This window comes from Lepus europaeus, chromosome 8 (assembly GCF_033115175.1).
Source record: "Lepus europaeus isolate LE1 chromosome 8, mLepTim1.pri, whole genome shotgun sequence".
Lineage (NCBI taxonomy): Eukaryota > Metazoa > Chordata > Mammalia > Lagomorpha > Leporidae > Lepus > Lepus europaeus.
The window spans coordinates 88,984,206-88,999,334 of NC_084834.1; the positions used below are offsets into that span (position 1 = coordinate 88,984,206).

Sequence of the window (15,129 nt, forward strand, 5' to 3'; positions counted from 1 at the left end):
TTACTTAATAAAACACAAACTGACTCATCTCCTTCCAGCTGCTTGAATGATACGAATGACCTCGTAATCTCAAACTATAACTGAAGAGTTCTGAAGCAACCTCTTGACCCCTAGCTCAGGAAACATTCTTTCAGGATGTCAACTTGACTGGGTTAAGGAATACTCATGGGCCTGGAGTGAGGGTATTTCCAGAAGAGACTTGAGTCACTGGAAGGAACATCCACCCAATCAGCTAAGGACTGAGCTAGAACAAAAAGGCAGAAGAAAGGTAAATTTGCTCTATCTCTGGAGCTGGAGACACACTTCTTCTGGCCTTGCACGTTAGATCTCCAGGCTCCTCAGCATTTGGACTCTGGGACTTAGGCCAATGGCCTCCCCAGAATCCCAGGCCTATAGCCTCAGACTGTGAGTTGCACTGACAGCTTCCCTAGATCTAAGGCTTTGGAATTTGGACTAAGTCACACCACTAATTTCCCTGATTCAGCAGCTCATGGGGCACTCATGGGGCCTCTCAGCCTCCACAATCGTGTGACCCAGTTTCCATAGCAAATCATCCATCCACTCCCTATCTCTAACCTTCATTCACCCATCTATCATTCTCCCATCCTTCCTTCCATCTACCTGTCTTACCTACTCTTTCTATGAAGAACCCTGTGTAACACAGGAGTTGAGGGACAGAAATGGGATTCACACACAGAACTGAAGACTAACTCATCTTGAAATCTCAACAGCCTGGTCACAGGTAGAAAAGGACTAAGAGATCATCAGGGCTTGAGATCACCACAGATCCAAATGTGTGACAACATCCTTGTGCTCTGTCATGTTCCTGAGTTGCACGCTTGCAGAAGTGATAAGGCCAAGTGAAGAGACATTCTATTTACAACTTGGCAGGTGAGTTTCTAATTTAATTGTGAGCTGGAATGGATTCCAAGGAGCCTCTGAAGCCTTCTTCGAACTTCTCCCTAAGCTCATTTTGTTTGAAAAACTATGCGAGCCAAACCGAAGAATCAAGGAGATTTATTTAAAGAATTAAGAATTTAAGAACAAATATTGCACAAAAATGGGTAATGTTTTAGAATAACTTGAAAAATCTTTTCATTACACCAGCTCTTCCTAAGATACATATAGTCTCACTGGTAATCTGCTCCATTGCCAACCACACATGAATCAACATTGCCCTTCTTGATGTCCTCTCATTCATCATTATTAGGCGTTCCAATTGTTACAAAAAGCTTCACTGAATTACGGCCAACCACCATCAAGAACAGAAGTCTTTCACAGTCGTTGCTGAGTAAGTATCTGTATCACATTTGCGTTTTTAAAGACGCTAAATCACTTACTTTTTTTCCAGAAAACTTCCATTCCAACAGGCTGCAGAAGACAATATCTGAACAACACCACTGATCAAAGAAGAAGAAAAAGGAGAGAAGCCTTTAATAATTACAAATAATATTTAAATATAAGAAATAAATCAATCCATTCACACTATCAGAACAGGTTTCATTTATAGCAGCTATTTCTTACGCAGATGAAGCCTTGGAAAATGTACACTAGCTTTAGAGAAATAGTGTATCACACCTTAAAATGGAAAAGCACTTAAACTTTCTGTATTTTTTTAAGAGTATCAAAGCTCCTCAAAGGAAGACACCTGCCCCCGATAACCATCAGGAACAGTCTTCTACCACCAACCATCTCACACACACCCCTGCCTCACCTCCAAGCATAAACACAAAATAAAACTAGAAAAAAAAAGGGGGGGGGGCTTCTGAGCAGATTTTCCAAACACAGAAATTATCCTTGCAAATGAACAACTGACCAACTACTTCCATTTTGTTGCTCATCTTTGAAGAAAACTAAAAATTAGTGAAATGAGTGCTTATTCCTTTTACCTAAGGTTACACAGGCTCTGGGAAAATAGCTAGTTTTTGAGGACCCAGAGTGAAACTGCATGTCTGTAGCATGATTTAGTGTAATGCAAAGGGAAGAAATGAAACAAATACACAACTGGGAAAGAAATTACAGGAACTTCTGTTAATCATAGAATTGGGGTTGGGTAAAACAGAGATCACTCCTCTCTCCTCACTCCATACATGAGAAGACAGAGAACTGACAGGCAAGCACCATGTCCACAATGCCTGGCTGATGACCAGTCTGGGCCTCTGCCCCTTTCCCTTACTGTCTTTCGGGCCTGAACTCAGCAGAGCCACGCTGAGGTTCCAAGGCTCCTGAGGTTCCAGGGATCCGTAGCCATAGAGCTGCTCTAGGACATTCTCAATGTTCCCTCACCCAGAAAGTTAACCCCTGGAGAGTCCCAAATCTTAGAGTCCTGGGCGTTTGCTCCATTACTGCACATGTCATAAAGCAAGGCCTGTCATGCCTGTTTCAGGGAATGACCACCAATGAGCAGAGTTTGATTTACTCATTCAACTCTCTGCAGTTAAAACAGAAATGCTAAGGGAAGCCAATGAAAATGCTTAAATACAGAGAGAAAAATTTCACCTCGAGGTATAAATTGGGTAAAAGTCCTCATTACTTTTTATTTTCCCTACATGACTTTGAATCATTTTGAATGGGAAAATACTAGAGATTTTTCCACTCAACCATTTTGAATGGGAAAATGCCAGAGACTAATCAGATAAGGCAAGGTAACAGCAGTTTGGAATTTGAGACATGCATGTGAAGAAACACATGGGCTTACAAGACAGTAGCGAGTTCTCTTAGCAGAAAGGTCTTATCAGATCTTTATCTGTCAGGATTTTTAAGACCTTACACTGTACTTGATCTTCCTTGAAAGGCTGAGAAGCAAATTACAACCTTACACTGAGCAAGGCAGGTGGACAAACACTCTGAAAACTGAGGAGCCACCATTCTGTTATTTGGAGTTCAGAACAGACCCTGAACATAACTGTGGGGGAAAAAGTTTCTTTAAATGTAAAACTCCACTTACATTCATAATCTCAGTGTGCAAGCAGGGGAAAGTCACTAAGCTAGAAAGCTCCAATACACCTTCGAAAAAAAGAAAATGAAGACCAGCAACCACATACTTGATTGTATTCGCGTTGTTGTGTTCTGACAGTTTTTGTCTCCACACTGCTAAGGTTTCATCATTTATTAAACTGGTATAATGTGCTTGGTTCACAGTCCTGAAGTCAACAGCAGGAGAAGAATTCTGGAGAATTAAGCATAATGGTAAAAAAGAGAAATTATGTGGCATGGATCTTTCTCCTCTTTGTCCCTTGATGCTCTCTGTGTTTCCTTCATGAACCCAGTGCTAGTAGGTGCTCCCAGATCCCCTCCCACCCTTCACAATAGCCTTTGGCTACTGATTCACCCTTCCATATCCAATGGTAGGTGGTGGTGCAGTGTAATGGCCCAGCACTCTGCCTCACTCAAGGCTGATTCAAGGCCAGTGCAACTTCAGAGCTCCCCAGGGGAATAAGGCCTCTGCTACCACTAAACTGAAGTTCAACTTCTCCCTCTTCCCAATACCACTTCCATCTTCCCCAGGTAGATATTCATCTAGAAAACACTCCCCAAAATCTGACTCTCCAAGTCTGCTATCAAGGAAAACCAACCCAGTTCAATTTTTTCTGCACTTCTTTCCCTTTGCTTTGAATCACCACAGTACCAGTTTTCTAAGGCGGTATTCATTTGCCATAACTGTTCACCAGACTCCAAACAAAATGTATTATTAAAATGTCAGAGCTCATCTATAATCTGTACTACAAATAATCTATGCAACCATAATGCTTATTAATTTCTTACTCCAAGTATATTGCTATACATTTATAAGAAATTGGTCAAAAGGATGTGATTAATGGCCTTGACAGTTTCAAATTCTGCCCCAAATTATACATCCTTTATTCTCTAAATTTTATATATATACACACGCATGTGTGTATGTTTTTGTGTGTATATACACATGTATGTATATGTATACACACAGACAGACACACATGCATGTACTTTCATTTGTTGAAGTTGCTTATTTTCCCCAAACCTTGATCTTGATCTGAAATTAAGAAAAAGATGATAGTGTTTTGTATCTCCTAAACTTGTTATTAATAAAAGAAACAACATAATATCAAAGCATTTACCTATCAATTCTTAAGATGGTATTTTTTTCTCCTTTGTCCCTACACATAAACACAAAACTTTCCAAGTAAATTTTATTCACACAGTCATGAGTTAAGAGATCACTATGGGTGGAAGGAGGACAGCATGTAATAAATCAGAGATGCTTGAGCAAATTTTTGATCAACTGGTTTTTGATAACTATTCTACTGAAAGAACTAAAGTCGTCTTTAATTAATTACATAGAGGGACTTCATAAGTCAAAGTAGTCACTTGAGCATCCACAAAGGTTGTCTCTTTTCATCCTGTTTTTTAAAATTTGTTTTGTGTTTACCTGAAGTTTTCTTTTTTTAAAAATGTATTTATTCAAGAGGCAGACAGAAAGAGAGGGAGCATGTGTGAGAGCAAGCACGCACCCATCAACTGGTTCATTCCTCAAATGCCCACAGCGGCTGGGGGTGTTGGGCTGGGCCAAAGCCAGTAGCTAAGAACTCAATCTGGGTCTCCCACATGAATGGCAGGAACCCAACAATTTGAGTCACTGGTACTGCCTCCCATTAGCAGGAAGCTGGAATTTGGAGTGGCATAAGGGCTCAAACCCGTGTACTCCAGTAAGAGGCTTAACCACTAAGCGAAATGTCTGCTTTCCACTCTGGTTTTAAAACCACTGTTGTGTAAATTTTAGTTTTTTCTCCCAAAGAGGTAGCTACGTAACAAAAAAAATTCTAACACAAATTTACTATAAAATTTAGCGTTGGAATAATTTTCTCATTCTTCATTACATGTCTAATGATCACACATGCCTTGAGTGAAATACAACCTCAGAGTCACTTACAGATCCAAGGAAAAACAGCATTTCTGTATGCCTTCTGATTACACACAGGTCAGAAAAACACAAAGCGAAAAAAAATGCCATAGGCCAGAGTTTCTCAACTTCAACTAGACTTTGGATCACCAGAGGAACTTTAAAAAAATCCTGATGGTAGGGCAGTACCATGGCACAGGAGGTTAAGCCACAGCCTGCAGTACCAGAATCCCAAATGGGCACTGGTTTGAGTCCCAGCTGCCCCACTTCTGATCCAGCTCCCTGCTAATGCAGTAGAGATGGCCCAAGTTCCTGGGCCCTGTACCCATGTTGGAGACACAGAAGAAAGTCCTGGCTCCTGGTTTTGGGCCTGCCTAGCCCCAGCTGTTATAGCCATTTGGGTAGTGAACCAGGAGTAAAAGATACCTCTCCCCCCAACACTCTAACTCTTTCAAATAAATAAATCTTAAAAAAAAAAAAAAAAATCCTGATGGCCAATGGCCAAGTCATGCTCCAGACCAGTTAAATCAGAATCTCTAGAGGCACCAGTATGTTTTTTTAAAAGATGTATTTATTTTGAAAGGTGGAGTTACAGAGAGGTAGAGGCAGAGGGAGAGAGAGAGAGAAAGAGGTTTTCCATCTGTTGGTTCACTCCCCAAATGGCTGCAGTGGCTGGAGCTGTACCCATCAGAAGCCAGAAGCCAGGAGCCTCCTCTGGGTCTCCCGTGCAGGAGACACCAGTATTTTTTTTTTTTTAACATGCAGAGTTAGACAGTGAGAGAGAGAGACAGAGAGAAAGGTCTTCCTTCCGTTGGTTCACCCCCCAAATGGTCTCTACAGCCGGCGCGCTGCGCCGATCCTAAGCCAGGAGCCAGGTGCTTCCTCCTGGTCTCCCATGCAGGTGCAGGGCCCAAGCACTTGGGCCATCCTCCACTGCCTTACCAGTATTTTTAAAAGCTCCCAGAACAGTCAATCAGCAGCCAAGGTTGAGAATCACTATTCCAGAAAAGCCAGGATATATCACCTAGTAGACTCAGACAGACAAGTGGACACAGACACACATACAGACACTCATACTCTGAAGAATCCTAATCATTTCGACTCTTCAGTTCTCTCCAGGGAACAAGACGTAAGATGAGAGTCTTTGCTTACGCTCACTAAACTGCCAAGATCTGGAATCAAATGTAGTATAGGTGTTCCTGAATCTAATGCTTCCTTCTGCTATCTCAAGGCCTCTGGTTAATGAGTGAGTCATCAATTGACAAAAACAGAGCCTGTTTTTCTTGGCTCTTCCAAGTGACATGATAACAGGGTAAGCACATGATTTCATCAGTCCCTGGACCTCAACAAACATCTGTAGATAACAGTTTAATGTGTATTGGTTTCAGTTTTTAAGAGGCAGAATGACACCTTCCTAAGTCACCTTCCATTTTTGCCTTCCTGTTCCTCTGGCACCTTACATTTTCAGCACACACCTCTTACCAGCTGTTGAAACTTAGACCAGCCCTGTCTTTCCAGCACAGGTGAAGCTATTCGCCCCTTCTCCACATGCTGTTTTCAGGCCCAACTGTGTTAATTACAAGAAATTTCAAATACAACTCTGTATGACAGACACCATAGTTATGAAAGGAATGAAACTGTGTTTCATGTAGAATTTCACAGGAAAATTAAACTCCGATAATATTCAAGTCCATTTCTTTTTTTTTCTTTTTTTTTTTTTTTTTGACAGGCAGAGTGGACAGTGAGAGAGAGAGAGAGACAGAGAGAAAGGTCTTCCTTTGCCGTTGGTTCACCCTCTAATGGCCGCCGCGGTAGCGCGCTGCGGCCGGCGCACCGCGCTGTTCCGATGGCAGGAGCCAGGTGCTTATCCTGGTCTCCCATGGGGTGCAGAGCCCAAACACTTGGGCCATCCTCCACTGCACTCCCTGGCCACAGCAGAGAGCTGGCCTGGAAGAGGGGCAACCGGGACAGGATCGGTGCCCCGACCGGGACTACAAGTCCATTTCTTAGGGAACAAATACTCAGCACGCTACTTTGTGCACACACAAGGTTATCATCCTGCAGAGCTTTTCCTATTTTGCTTTACTGGCATCTTGAAGAAACGAAAAACAAGCTCAGCTTTCCTCAGGATCTCTCTGGGAAGCTCTGCAGCTGGGCCTAAAATAGGTCGAGAGCTGCGATTCCAAGTCAGCTCAGAAGGTAGCACTCCACAGCCTTCTTCAGGCCCTGACCTGCCAAACGCATTGTGGGTTTCATCTGTCCAAGGGGGAGCAGCAGGTTCCTCAGTATCTTCCCACCAGAAACCAGAGCATTATACTGCCTGCGGCACCCGGTGTGCTTACAGATGGCCGCACAGCAGACTAAGGGGAGTCCTGCCAGGACTGAAAAGGGCCCAGTGATTCCATTGCTGTTCATTTTCTCCCCTGCGTCACTAACAGCCCCTTCACTGCTCCACTAGGGGGAAACGGAGGAGCAAGCCTGCCGCAGACAGCTGGGCCTGAGAAACGCTTAGGAAAGAGCAGAGGAAGCCAGCACAGCTAACGCGTGGAGCAGGGCTGAAAACAAATCTCAGGGGCTCTTTCCGGTGGAGCTTGCAGGCTGGCCAAAGAGCAGAGCGCATTAATGCATGGTCTCTGCTACCTGCACTCTACTTGAAGCCTGGCAGGTTCTTCTTCCTGGCTTATAAGCATCGTGGTGATGCCGGAGACCAGAGGAGTGAAATTTTGGTGTGAGGTCTAAGCAGACTACAAACAACAACAACAACAACAAAATCTGAATAGTGTGATTTCTTTTCTATGTATTATATTATTTTCATCCCATTCTGAAAGGCAGACAGAGACATAGATCTTCCATCCATTGGTTCACTCCCTAAATGCTGCAAGAGTCAGGGCCAGTCCAGGCTGAGGTCAGAGGCCTAGAATTCAATCCAGGCGGGTGACAGGTTCTTGAGCAATCGAGTAACCAAGTACTTGAGTTATGTCCCTCAAGGTTTACTCATCCAATAAGGTGAAACTATTGGAAGCTAAGGGTAACATGGCTTGTGTGCAAATATTTTCTTAAACAAATACAGGGTCATCGCTATTCCAACCCAAGGTAATAGTCCAAAAACGTTTTACCTCGTATTTGGAGCAAAGCACAAAAGTCTGGTCTCCTCCAGAGAAGATCTGCTTAACAATATGATATTTACAGCGATCTGTCAAAAGAAAAAAATTCCAACAACAGATTTTTCAACAATCAAAATTTCTCCTTGATCTCCTTTCTAACACGCAAACTATGCTGCTGAGTTGCTTCCTATCCATTTTAATTATGGCACAGAAGTAAGAAATCTTCTTTCTTGGCTCTCTGCCCAGGATTGTTTCTACTTCAATTAAAAATAAAACACATAAAATAGTGTCCTCCACTCTGCCAGCTAATCCTGCCCTCCTTTCTATTTTTTATCCCCACTATCAATGCCACTGACCGGAAACCCAAAATGCTCTCTGCCATAACGGGTACCATGTGTCTGACAAACAGTTGCCATGAGTATAGTGGTCCCTGGCCCCTTCAGGATGAAGCCTGCTATGTAAGGACCTCCATTTCCTGCTCCCTGCTTTGCCCCTCTCAACACACCGTGTTCATGTTGCCACTCTAATGCCACCACACTGCTGTCACTTCTGACGCCTCACACTATTGCCTGTCCCCACCTGTGACGCACACTGTATTCTCCAGGCACAGAATCCAAACGGTGCTCCCTCACCACTGCCCCCTCCCCTCAAGCCCTCTCACCCTGGCTAACTCCAAAGCACCCCAGAAGACAGTTTGGACTTCCTCTGACAGGAGCACTCCTTCACGCCTTCCTCTTGGCTCTTATGTTACCATAAAGGCTTTGAAATCCACAGTGCGAACACACTAACACAACACGTACCTCCTTGGTTATGAAATCATTTTGGCAAATAACCAAGAACAAATTTATAACAACGTAAGTCAGGTTGTAACTCAACTTCAAAAATGTGTGCTTTCAAATGGACCTACAAAACACTGCTATTTAAGAAATAGCTCAAGCATTTCAAGTGTAAGTATAGTGCCTTGGAGAAAAGAAATTCACAAAGGACAGAGAACACATCATTTTTAGGAAGACCATCCAAACAAAATGCCATTTTATATTTTAAGTTCTACTACATTTTCAGATATTAATAAATCCATTCTATAAATATTTATTGAGTGACAAGTTTATGCCAAGTTCTGTGTTATATGTTAGGTTGAGGAAAAGGTTCAATTCTTGGCCTTAAGCTTCTTATAATCTAATTCAGAACTTAGAACTATTGTTAAACAAAAAAGGAAAACAACCTGATCAAGCCATATATATATCATTTTATAGATTTCTAAATCAAAATGTTATTATTTATTTTTAATGACTCTCCAGTTGATTTCAGCTCCTGGATATACCATTTCATGATGAGGTTGTCACTCAATATGAATGACTGCCTTAATCTGCTATCCAATGAATTAGACAGTCTGCTATTTAACAATTTATAGAAGAGGAAAAAAAAAAGTGGCACAAAAAGAAATGTTATGAGCAGAAGAACAATAGTGAAGTAGAGGTAACACAGTACAAGCACGAAGAGCACAGGCTTTAGAATGGGGGCAGAAGTGGGTTCAAATTCCGCCGTCAAAATCTATGTGATGCAAGTTATTTAATTTGGTTCCCTCATCTCTAACGTGGGGATAACAACCACTAGTTCGTAAGTTGTTCTGAGTGCTTAGCATAGTACTTTAATTCAGTAAATGTTAACTATAATTAACAACAATAAATTAAAACCAATAAATCGCCACCTTGGGTACACAATATCATTCTCAGCTTTATTTATTCTCTGGGATCTCAGCTCCAGAGCTTCATGTATAGTAAGTCCTCAAGTATCTGCTGCTGATTGATATTCACAGAAAATCTTTTATTAATTCCCTCCAAAAGATCTCAAGGCAAATAACAGGTCCCCGTTCTATAAACAACTGTTTTCATCATTTAAGACATCCTTAAATTCCAGTGAGAAGTCACTCTTACCAGCTCGGGCTGAAAGCTGGCCACTGTGGGCAGCCCAGTAACCCTTCACAGGAGATGGGCATTTAACGTTGCAAGTGTGTCCAGTTCCCAGTTGGCCTCTAGCTCCACAACCAAATGCATAGATGAGTCCAGAAGAAGGCACAAAGGCTAGGGTGTGCTGCCTGTGGGAAAATAAGTTAACTCACAGCATAGGCTCTACTGACATGGACTGAGCACAATAATTCCTGGGGGTGGGCCTGAAGAGCCTCCCCCATGTTAACAGCTGACTCTTTTTTGCAGTGGCTATCTCTCCATAACACCATCCTTGTCTGACACTTAAGCGCACAGGGAAGACGGCAACTCATGGAAAAAGCTAAATGACATGCTGCACTTGGCCTTTAGGATGACAGGGAACAAGCGAAGTAGACGTAAACAAAATTTCCAAGGTCTTGAGACTCTCTTTTTATTCATCTCCTGTCCACATCTTGCTTCTCCCTTTCCCTAAAGATGACAATGTCTCCATGCTGCTCTGCCCATCTAACACCTTTCCTTACTACACTCTACTAAAATCTGATTCTGTCTAGATTTCACTTGTAGGTGCACATGCACCTAAGGTTTTTTTACCATGACAGTAGGTAGGTCCTTTCCCTATGAAGACAAGATCCGTTTCTGGGGCTTAGCAGATGTCAAGAGGCTCTGAGGAGCACTCACCTGCCACAAGCAATCTGAGTTACTTCACTGCCCATCAGCTCTAGAACTCGTCTCGGATTAACCTCGTCATTCATGGAGTCATGTCCAAGTTGCCCACAGGAACCAGCGCCAAAGGTAAACACACCTCCGCTCTAACAAGAAACAATACCTTAGGACTTCATTGCATCTCACTTTGAGGACACAACTCTAAAGCCTGCGTAACAAAATTCCCATCACAACACTTTACACTAAGCCAAAATCATTTCTTTAGAATGTTCATTAGATAGAAAAATAAAAAGGAAATTGAAGACCACATCTTTAAGGAACACAGACAAGTAACTGCTTAAGGGTACGTGTGCCATCTGTGAATTTTAAAAGCACAGTGATGTGTTAGGAAGCAAAACAAGAACTGGAGAAACCAGGAGCTAGAGGAAATGAGATGACTTTGCATGATCATTCACACAGAAGAAAGTAAGTGCTGCACAAGCTCCCTGTCGAGTAAGACTTCTTTACAGTTGTATTTAAATGCTAGGGCATTTACTGAAGTAGATCTATAAGAGTATTTGCTCAGTATGAAAATACTTTTTCATTCGCTCTAGAATGCAACTGTATTTAGAAGGGAAAAAAAAAAAAAACCCAGGTGGATAATATTAAAACACAAACTGCTATTTCTTTTTCATGTATTTAAATGACTTGTTTCAAAGGAACAAAAGATTCTGTTTTATATATACACACACACTACATTTTAAAGTTATTTACATTGAACTGTTTTCAAATGTTACTAAGAGAAGTCATAAGATTACCAAAAAGAAAAACACAGACATAAAAAAAAGCAGTCTCTTTCTTATTACCTAACAAAAATTAAAGGGGGCATTCAAGTTCAAAAACACAGCACCATAATTAAGCACCATCACTACTCTAAAATAAGCAATGATAATCACCCAGCACCAGAACAAGTACCCTGTGCCCTCACCTTCGTGAGGACTGCTGTGTGCTCTTCTCCACAACTAATATAGACCACTTTTTGCGTTCGTAAGAGTTTCACGTGGCATGGAGACTCTCGATCTAGAACAAGGTAAATATCAAAATGTGACTACCACTGGCTTTTGAGATGAAATACATACTCACAACCATCTCAGCATGAAATGTGGGTCCCCCTGGATTCCTGAAATGCAATCAGCTCTCTGCCTGCATCTCCACTGGGACGTAGAACAGACACCTCCACTTCAGTGTATTCAAAATCTAACTCATGGCTTCCCCACACTCCCCAACCCTGTCCACACCCAGCGCATCCTGTCCTGCATGCACACATACCATTGTCCCCATTTCACGACCAGTACCTTATCCTTCTGGTTTTCATTTATTTCAGGCCACACATTCAATAATGAGCAAAATCACCTGGCCTCACCTTCATAAAGCACCCCAAGTCCAACTTCACTCCTACTACCTTGCACACTGGTCTACCCACTGTGGCCCAGTATAGACAAAATCAAATTGGCTTACTGTACTCTTCAAAACCCTCAGGGTCTTCTTACCCACACTGAGAGGAGCATCCAGAATGACAGCCCCGCCCTGCAGGTGCCACTCTGCTGCTGTTCCTCCTACTCTCCCCATACAGAGGCTGCACACGGCCTGTTCCCTTTGAGCGGAACACTCTCCACCCAGATAGCCACTGTGTTGTTTGCTACCTGACCTCCTACAGGGCTCTGCTCTAACATTTTGTCCTAGGAGGTGCCCTTAGGTAAAATGAAAAGCTTACTCTCAAACTCTGACGTGCTATTTACCAGTTTGCTGTTGGCTTCCACTCACTGGAACAGTGTCCAGTAGGGCAAGGATGATGTTTTGTTGGCTGCTGCTCACATAGTATGTAGCACGGACCCAGCACACAGATCAAGAAGCATGTGAATGTGCTTTTGAACTACAGAGGTACACACGAAGGGTTTACCTACCTTTTTCATCACTGAGCCCTAGCTGCCCTGCGTTATTCATGCCCCAGCCAAAGACGGCTCCTGAGAGAGATAGGGCAAAGCTGTGAGCCCCTCCAGCAGCCACCTGAGCCAGCGGGATCCCTTCCAGCGACCTCACCCTCTGTGGGCTGGTCTGTGAGGGGAACTCCTTTCCTAAGCCCAGCTGCCCATGGCTGTTCTTTCCCCACGTGAAGAACTGGCCATCTGAAATGACAACAGGATAACTGATGTTACCAAAATGACACAAGTTCAATCCATCAAAATAAGCCAGTTATTAGGGTCACTGGTTAGCTGCCCCCAACACACACATGCCCCCCATCCCAGAGCAAGGGAATAGGCACCTCATGCTATAAAATTGCCAAAACCAAACCCCCTACTTGATGTGGCAATAGAAAGATGATTGTGTCTTAAGTATCCTTCAAGGGATTCTCACATTTATGCGAAGAAAACAATCCATGTTCAAGTAAACTCAATCTTAAAACTAGCCAATCACCAATCTTAGCTCCACTAAGCAAGCTGAACTAGTTCTGACCACACTCAAGACCATGACAGCCAGGACTTCGGGAGGTCCAGCAATGACCCCCTAGACTGCCAGATGATGGAGGACATGCAGGTGCAGATTTAGTCCAACAGAGCACAGTACTGGCTGGCTTGGATTTATCGAACTTCTTTTACATGTATTTGGGAGCTTGATAGTGGAATATAGTCTGAGTGTAGGCTGTAGCTAAGAAAAATCAAGCTTCTATATACTGAAGGACACCTACTCATCTTCCCCTGCCAGAGATGAAGCAGCAACAAAGACCACCCACCTCTTCCTCAACACCCCGAAGCAAGGATGAGCTACACAAAGACTGAGAACTGTCACTGTCCAACAGCAATGCACAGGCCTGAACCAGTCAAAAGTCTTCCAAAATGCAAAAAGAACTACTTTCCTTTTTATTTAAAAAAATTATTTGAAAGACAAGAGTTGCAGAGAGAGGCAGAGACAGGGAGAAAGAGAGGTCTTTGATCTGCGGGCCAACTCCCCAAATGGCTGCAACAGCCATAGCTGAGCTGATCTGAAGCCAGGAGCTTCCTCCTGGTCTCCAACGTGGGTGCAGGGGCTCAAGGACTTGGGCCTCTGCTGCCTTCCCAGATACACTAGCAGGGGGCTGGATCAGTAGAGCAGTCAGGACTTGAACTGGTACCACAGGTGGAAGTTTAACCTACTATGCCAAAGCACCGACCCATGTGAACTATTTTCAAAATTAACGGTAACGCATACTTAATGTTAGTTACATACCAGCTGCAAGAGCCAAGCAATGCCAGTTGCCACAGGAAACTTGTAATATGGTCTGTTGGTTCAGCTTTTGTATCAACCTAAATCAGAAAAGACTTTAAGATGGGTATTCACACACAAATGCAATTATCAGAAATATTCCCAACTAAATAAAACGTCTGCAACACAGAGCATCATCTTTCTCAAAAGACTTTAAAATCAAATATATAACCTTACATGATGTAAATTCTATTAGATCTTTCACTAGCCTTCTGCCTTGTAAGTAGTTGTCAAAGACAGAAACACATCTGCACTCAGACTACTTAAAACAGTCTTGTTACTTTCCATGTGGTCACCCCCACTAAAGGACAAATAGAAGGAGCTTTAAAAGAGAGACCTCTAAGAATACAGCTAGCGTCTAAATGATTTTCAAAACTCAGGCAATGCCACGATGCAGCAGTTTCACTTGAGGGTGCACATCCACAAGGACTGAAAGCAGGGCACTTTAGCCAGCTTTCCCCAGTGGTAACACTGTGCAAAACCATAGTATATGGTACTGACACTAATACAATCGCGCAATCTTATTCCTATTTCTCTACTTTCACTTGTACTTATTTGTATAGATTAACTTGACCATCTGTGCAGATTCCACCACCACCATCAAAACACTGGACAGCTCCACCATCACGAGGATGATGCTGCACCTCTATAACCTCTCATGTTTCCCACACCTAAGTCATGGCAACCATCAATTTACCATTTATTTCTGAAGTTTTACTGCTATAATAAATGGAGCCACACAATACGAGATGTTTAGGATTGGCTTTTTCCACTCAGAACAGTTCCATGGATATGAATTTAAGTGGCTGTGTCTATCAACAGACTGTAGAACCCTACTATTGTTTAAAATCGGGAACCACACTACTTCCTGGAGGACCAGTGTTTCCAGAGCTACCATGCAGCAACAGCCCCTTTTCCCGTCCAGCTTCCAAATCCCCCAGAATGCTCCCTTAACGGATTGCTGGGACCCTGTCAGAACCTCGCAGTCATTATTACAAAAGAGAAGCAGGACAAAGACAGTAATAGGGAAACTGTACCCTTGAGGTGGGGAGGAGGCGGGGCACACAGGGCAAGCACAATCTGTGTTTTACTGCTGCCTCTCATTCTATCCTCCACGGAACTAACAGATAGTACCATTTTTAAGTTAGGAAACTGAGGCTAAGATATGATAAACCATTTGCCCAAGGTCACTCACCTTGTAAGTTTAGAGCCAGTATTAGAAGCCAAGACTATCTGACTTCAAAGCTGTGTTACTTTC

The 15,129-nt window shown here is 42.9% G+C and overlaps 1 protein-coding gene across 2 annotated transcripts in view; it reads right to left on the reverse strand.

Moving 5' to 3' along the window:
• Positions 1–15,129, reverse strand: part of HERC3 (HECT and RLD domain containing E3 ubiquitin protein ligase 3) — a 130,618-nt gene that overhangs the window by 48,392 nt on the left and 67,097 nt on the right. For both annotated transcript variants that reach the window (XM_062199869.1, XM_062199870.1), the window contains exons 5-12: positions 13,836–13,912; positions 12,536–12,757; positions 11,560–11,651; positions 10,608–10,738; positions 9,918–10,078; positions 7,996–8,072; positions 3,045–3,169; positions 1,341–1,400 (exon numbers count right to left, since the gene is read on the reverse strand). In XM_062199869.1, the coding sequence (XP_062055853.1) occupies positions 1,341–1,400; positions 3,045–3,169; positions 7,996–8,072; positions 9,918–10,078; positions 10,608–10,738; positions 11,560–11,651; positions 12,536–12,757; positions 13,836–13,912 (945 nt within the window). The remainder of the gene's footprint in view (positions 1–1,340; positions 1,401–3,044; positions 3,170–7,995; positions 8,073–9,917; positions 10,079–10,607; positions 10,739–11,559; positions 11,652–12,535; positions 12,758–13,835; positions 13,913–15,129) is intronic.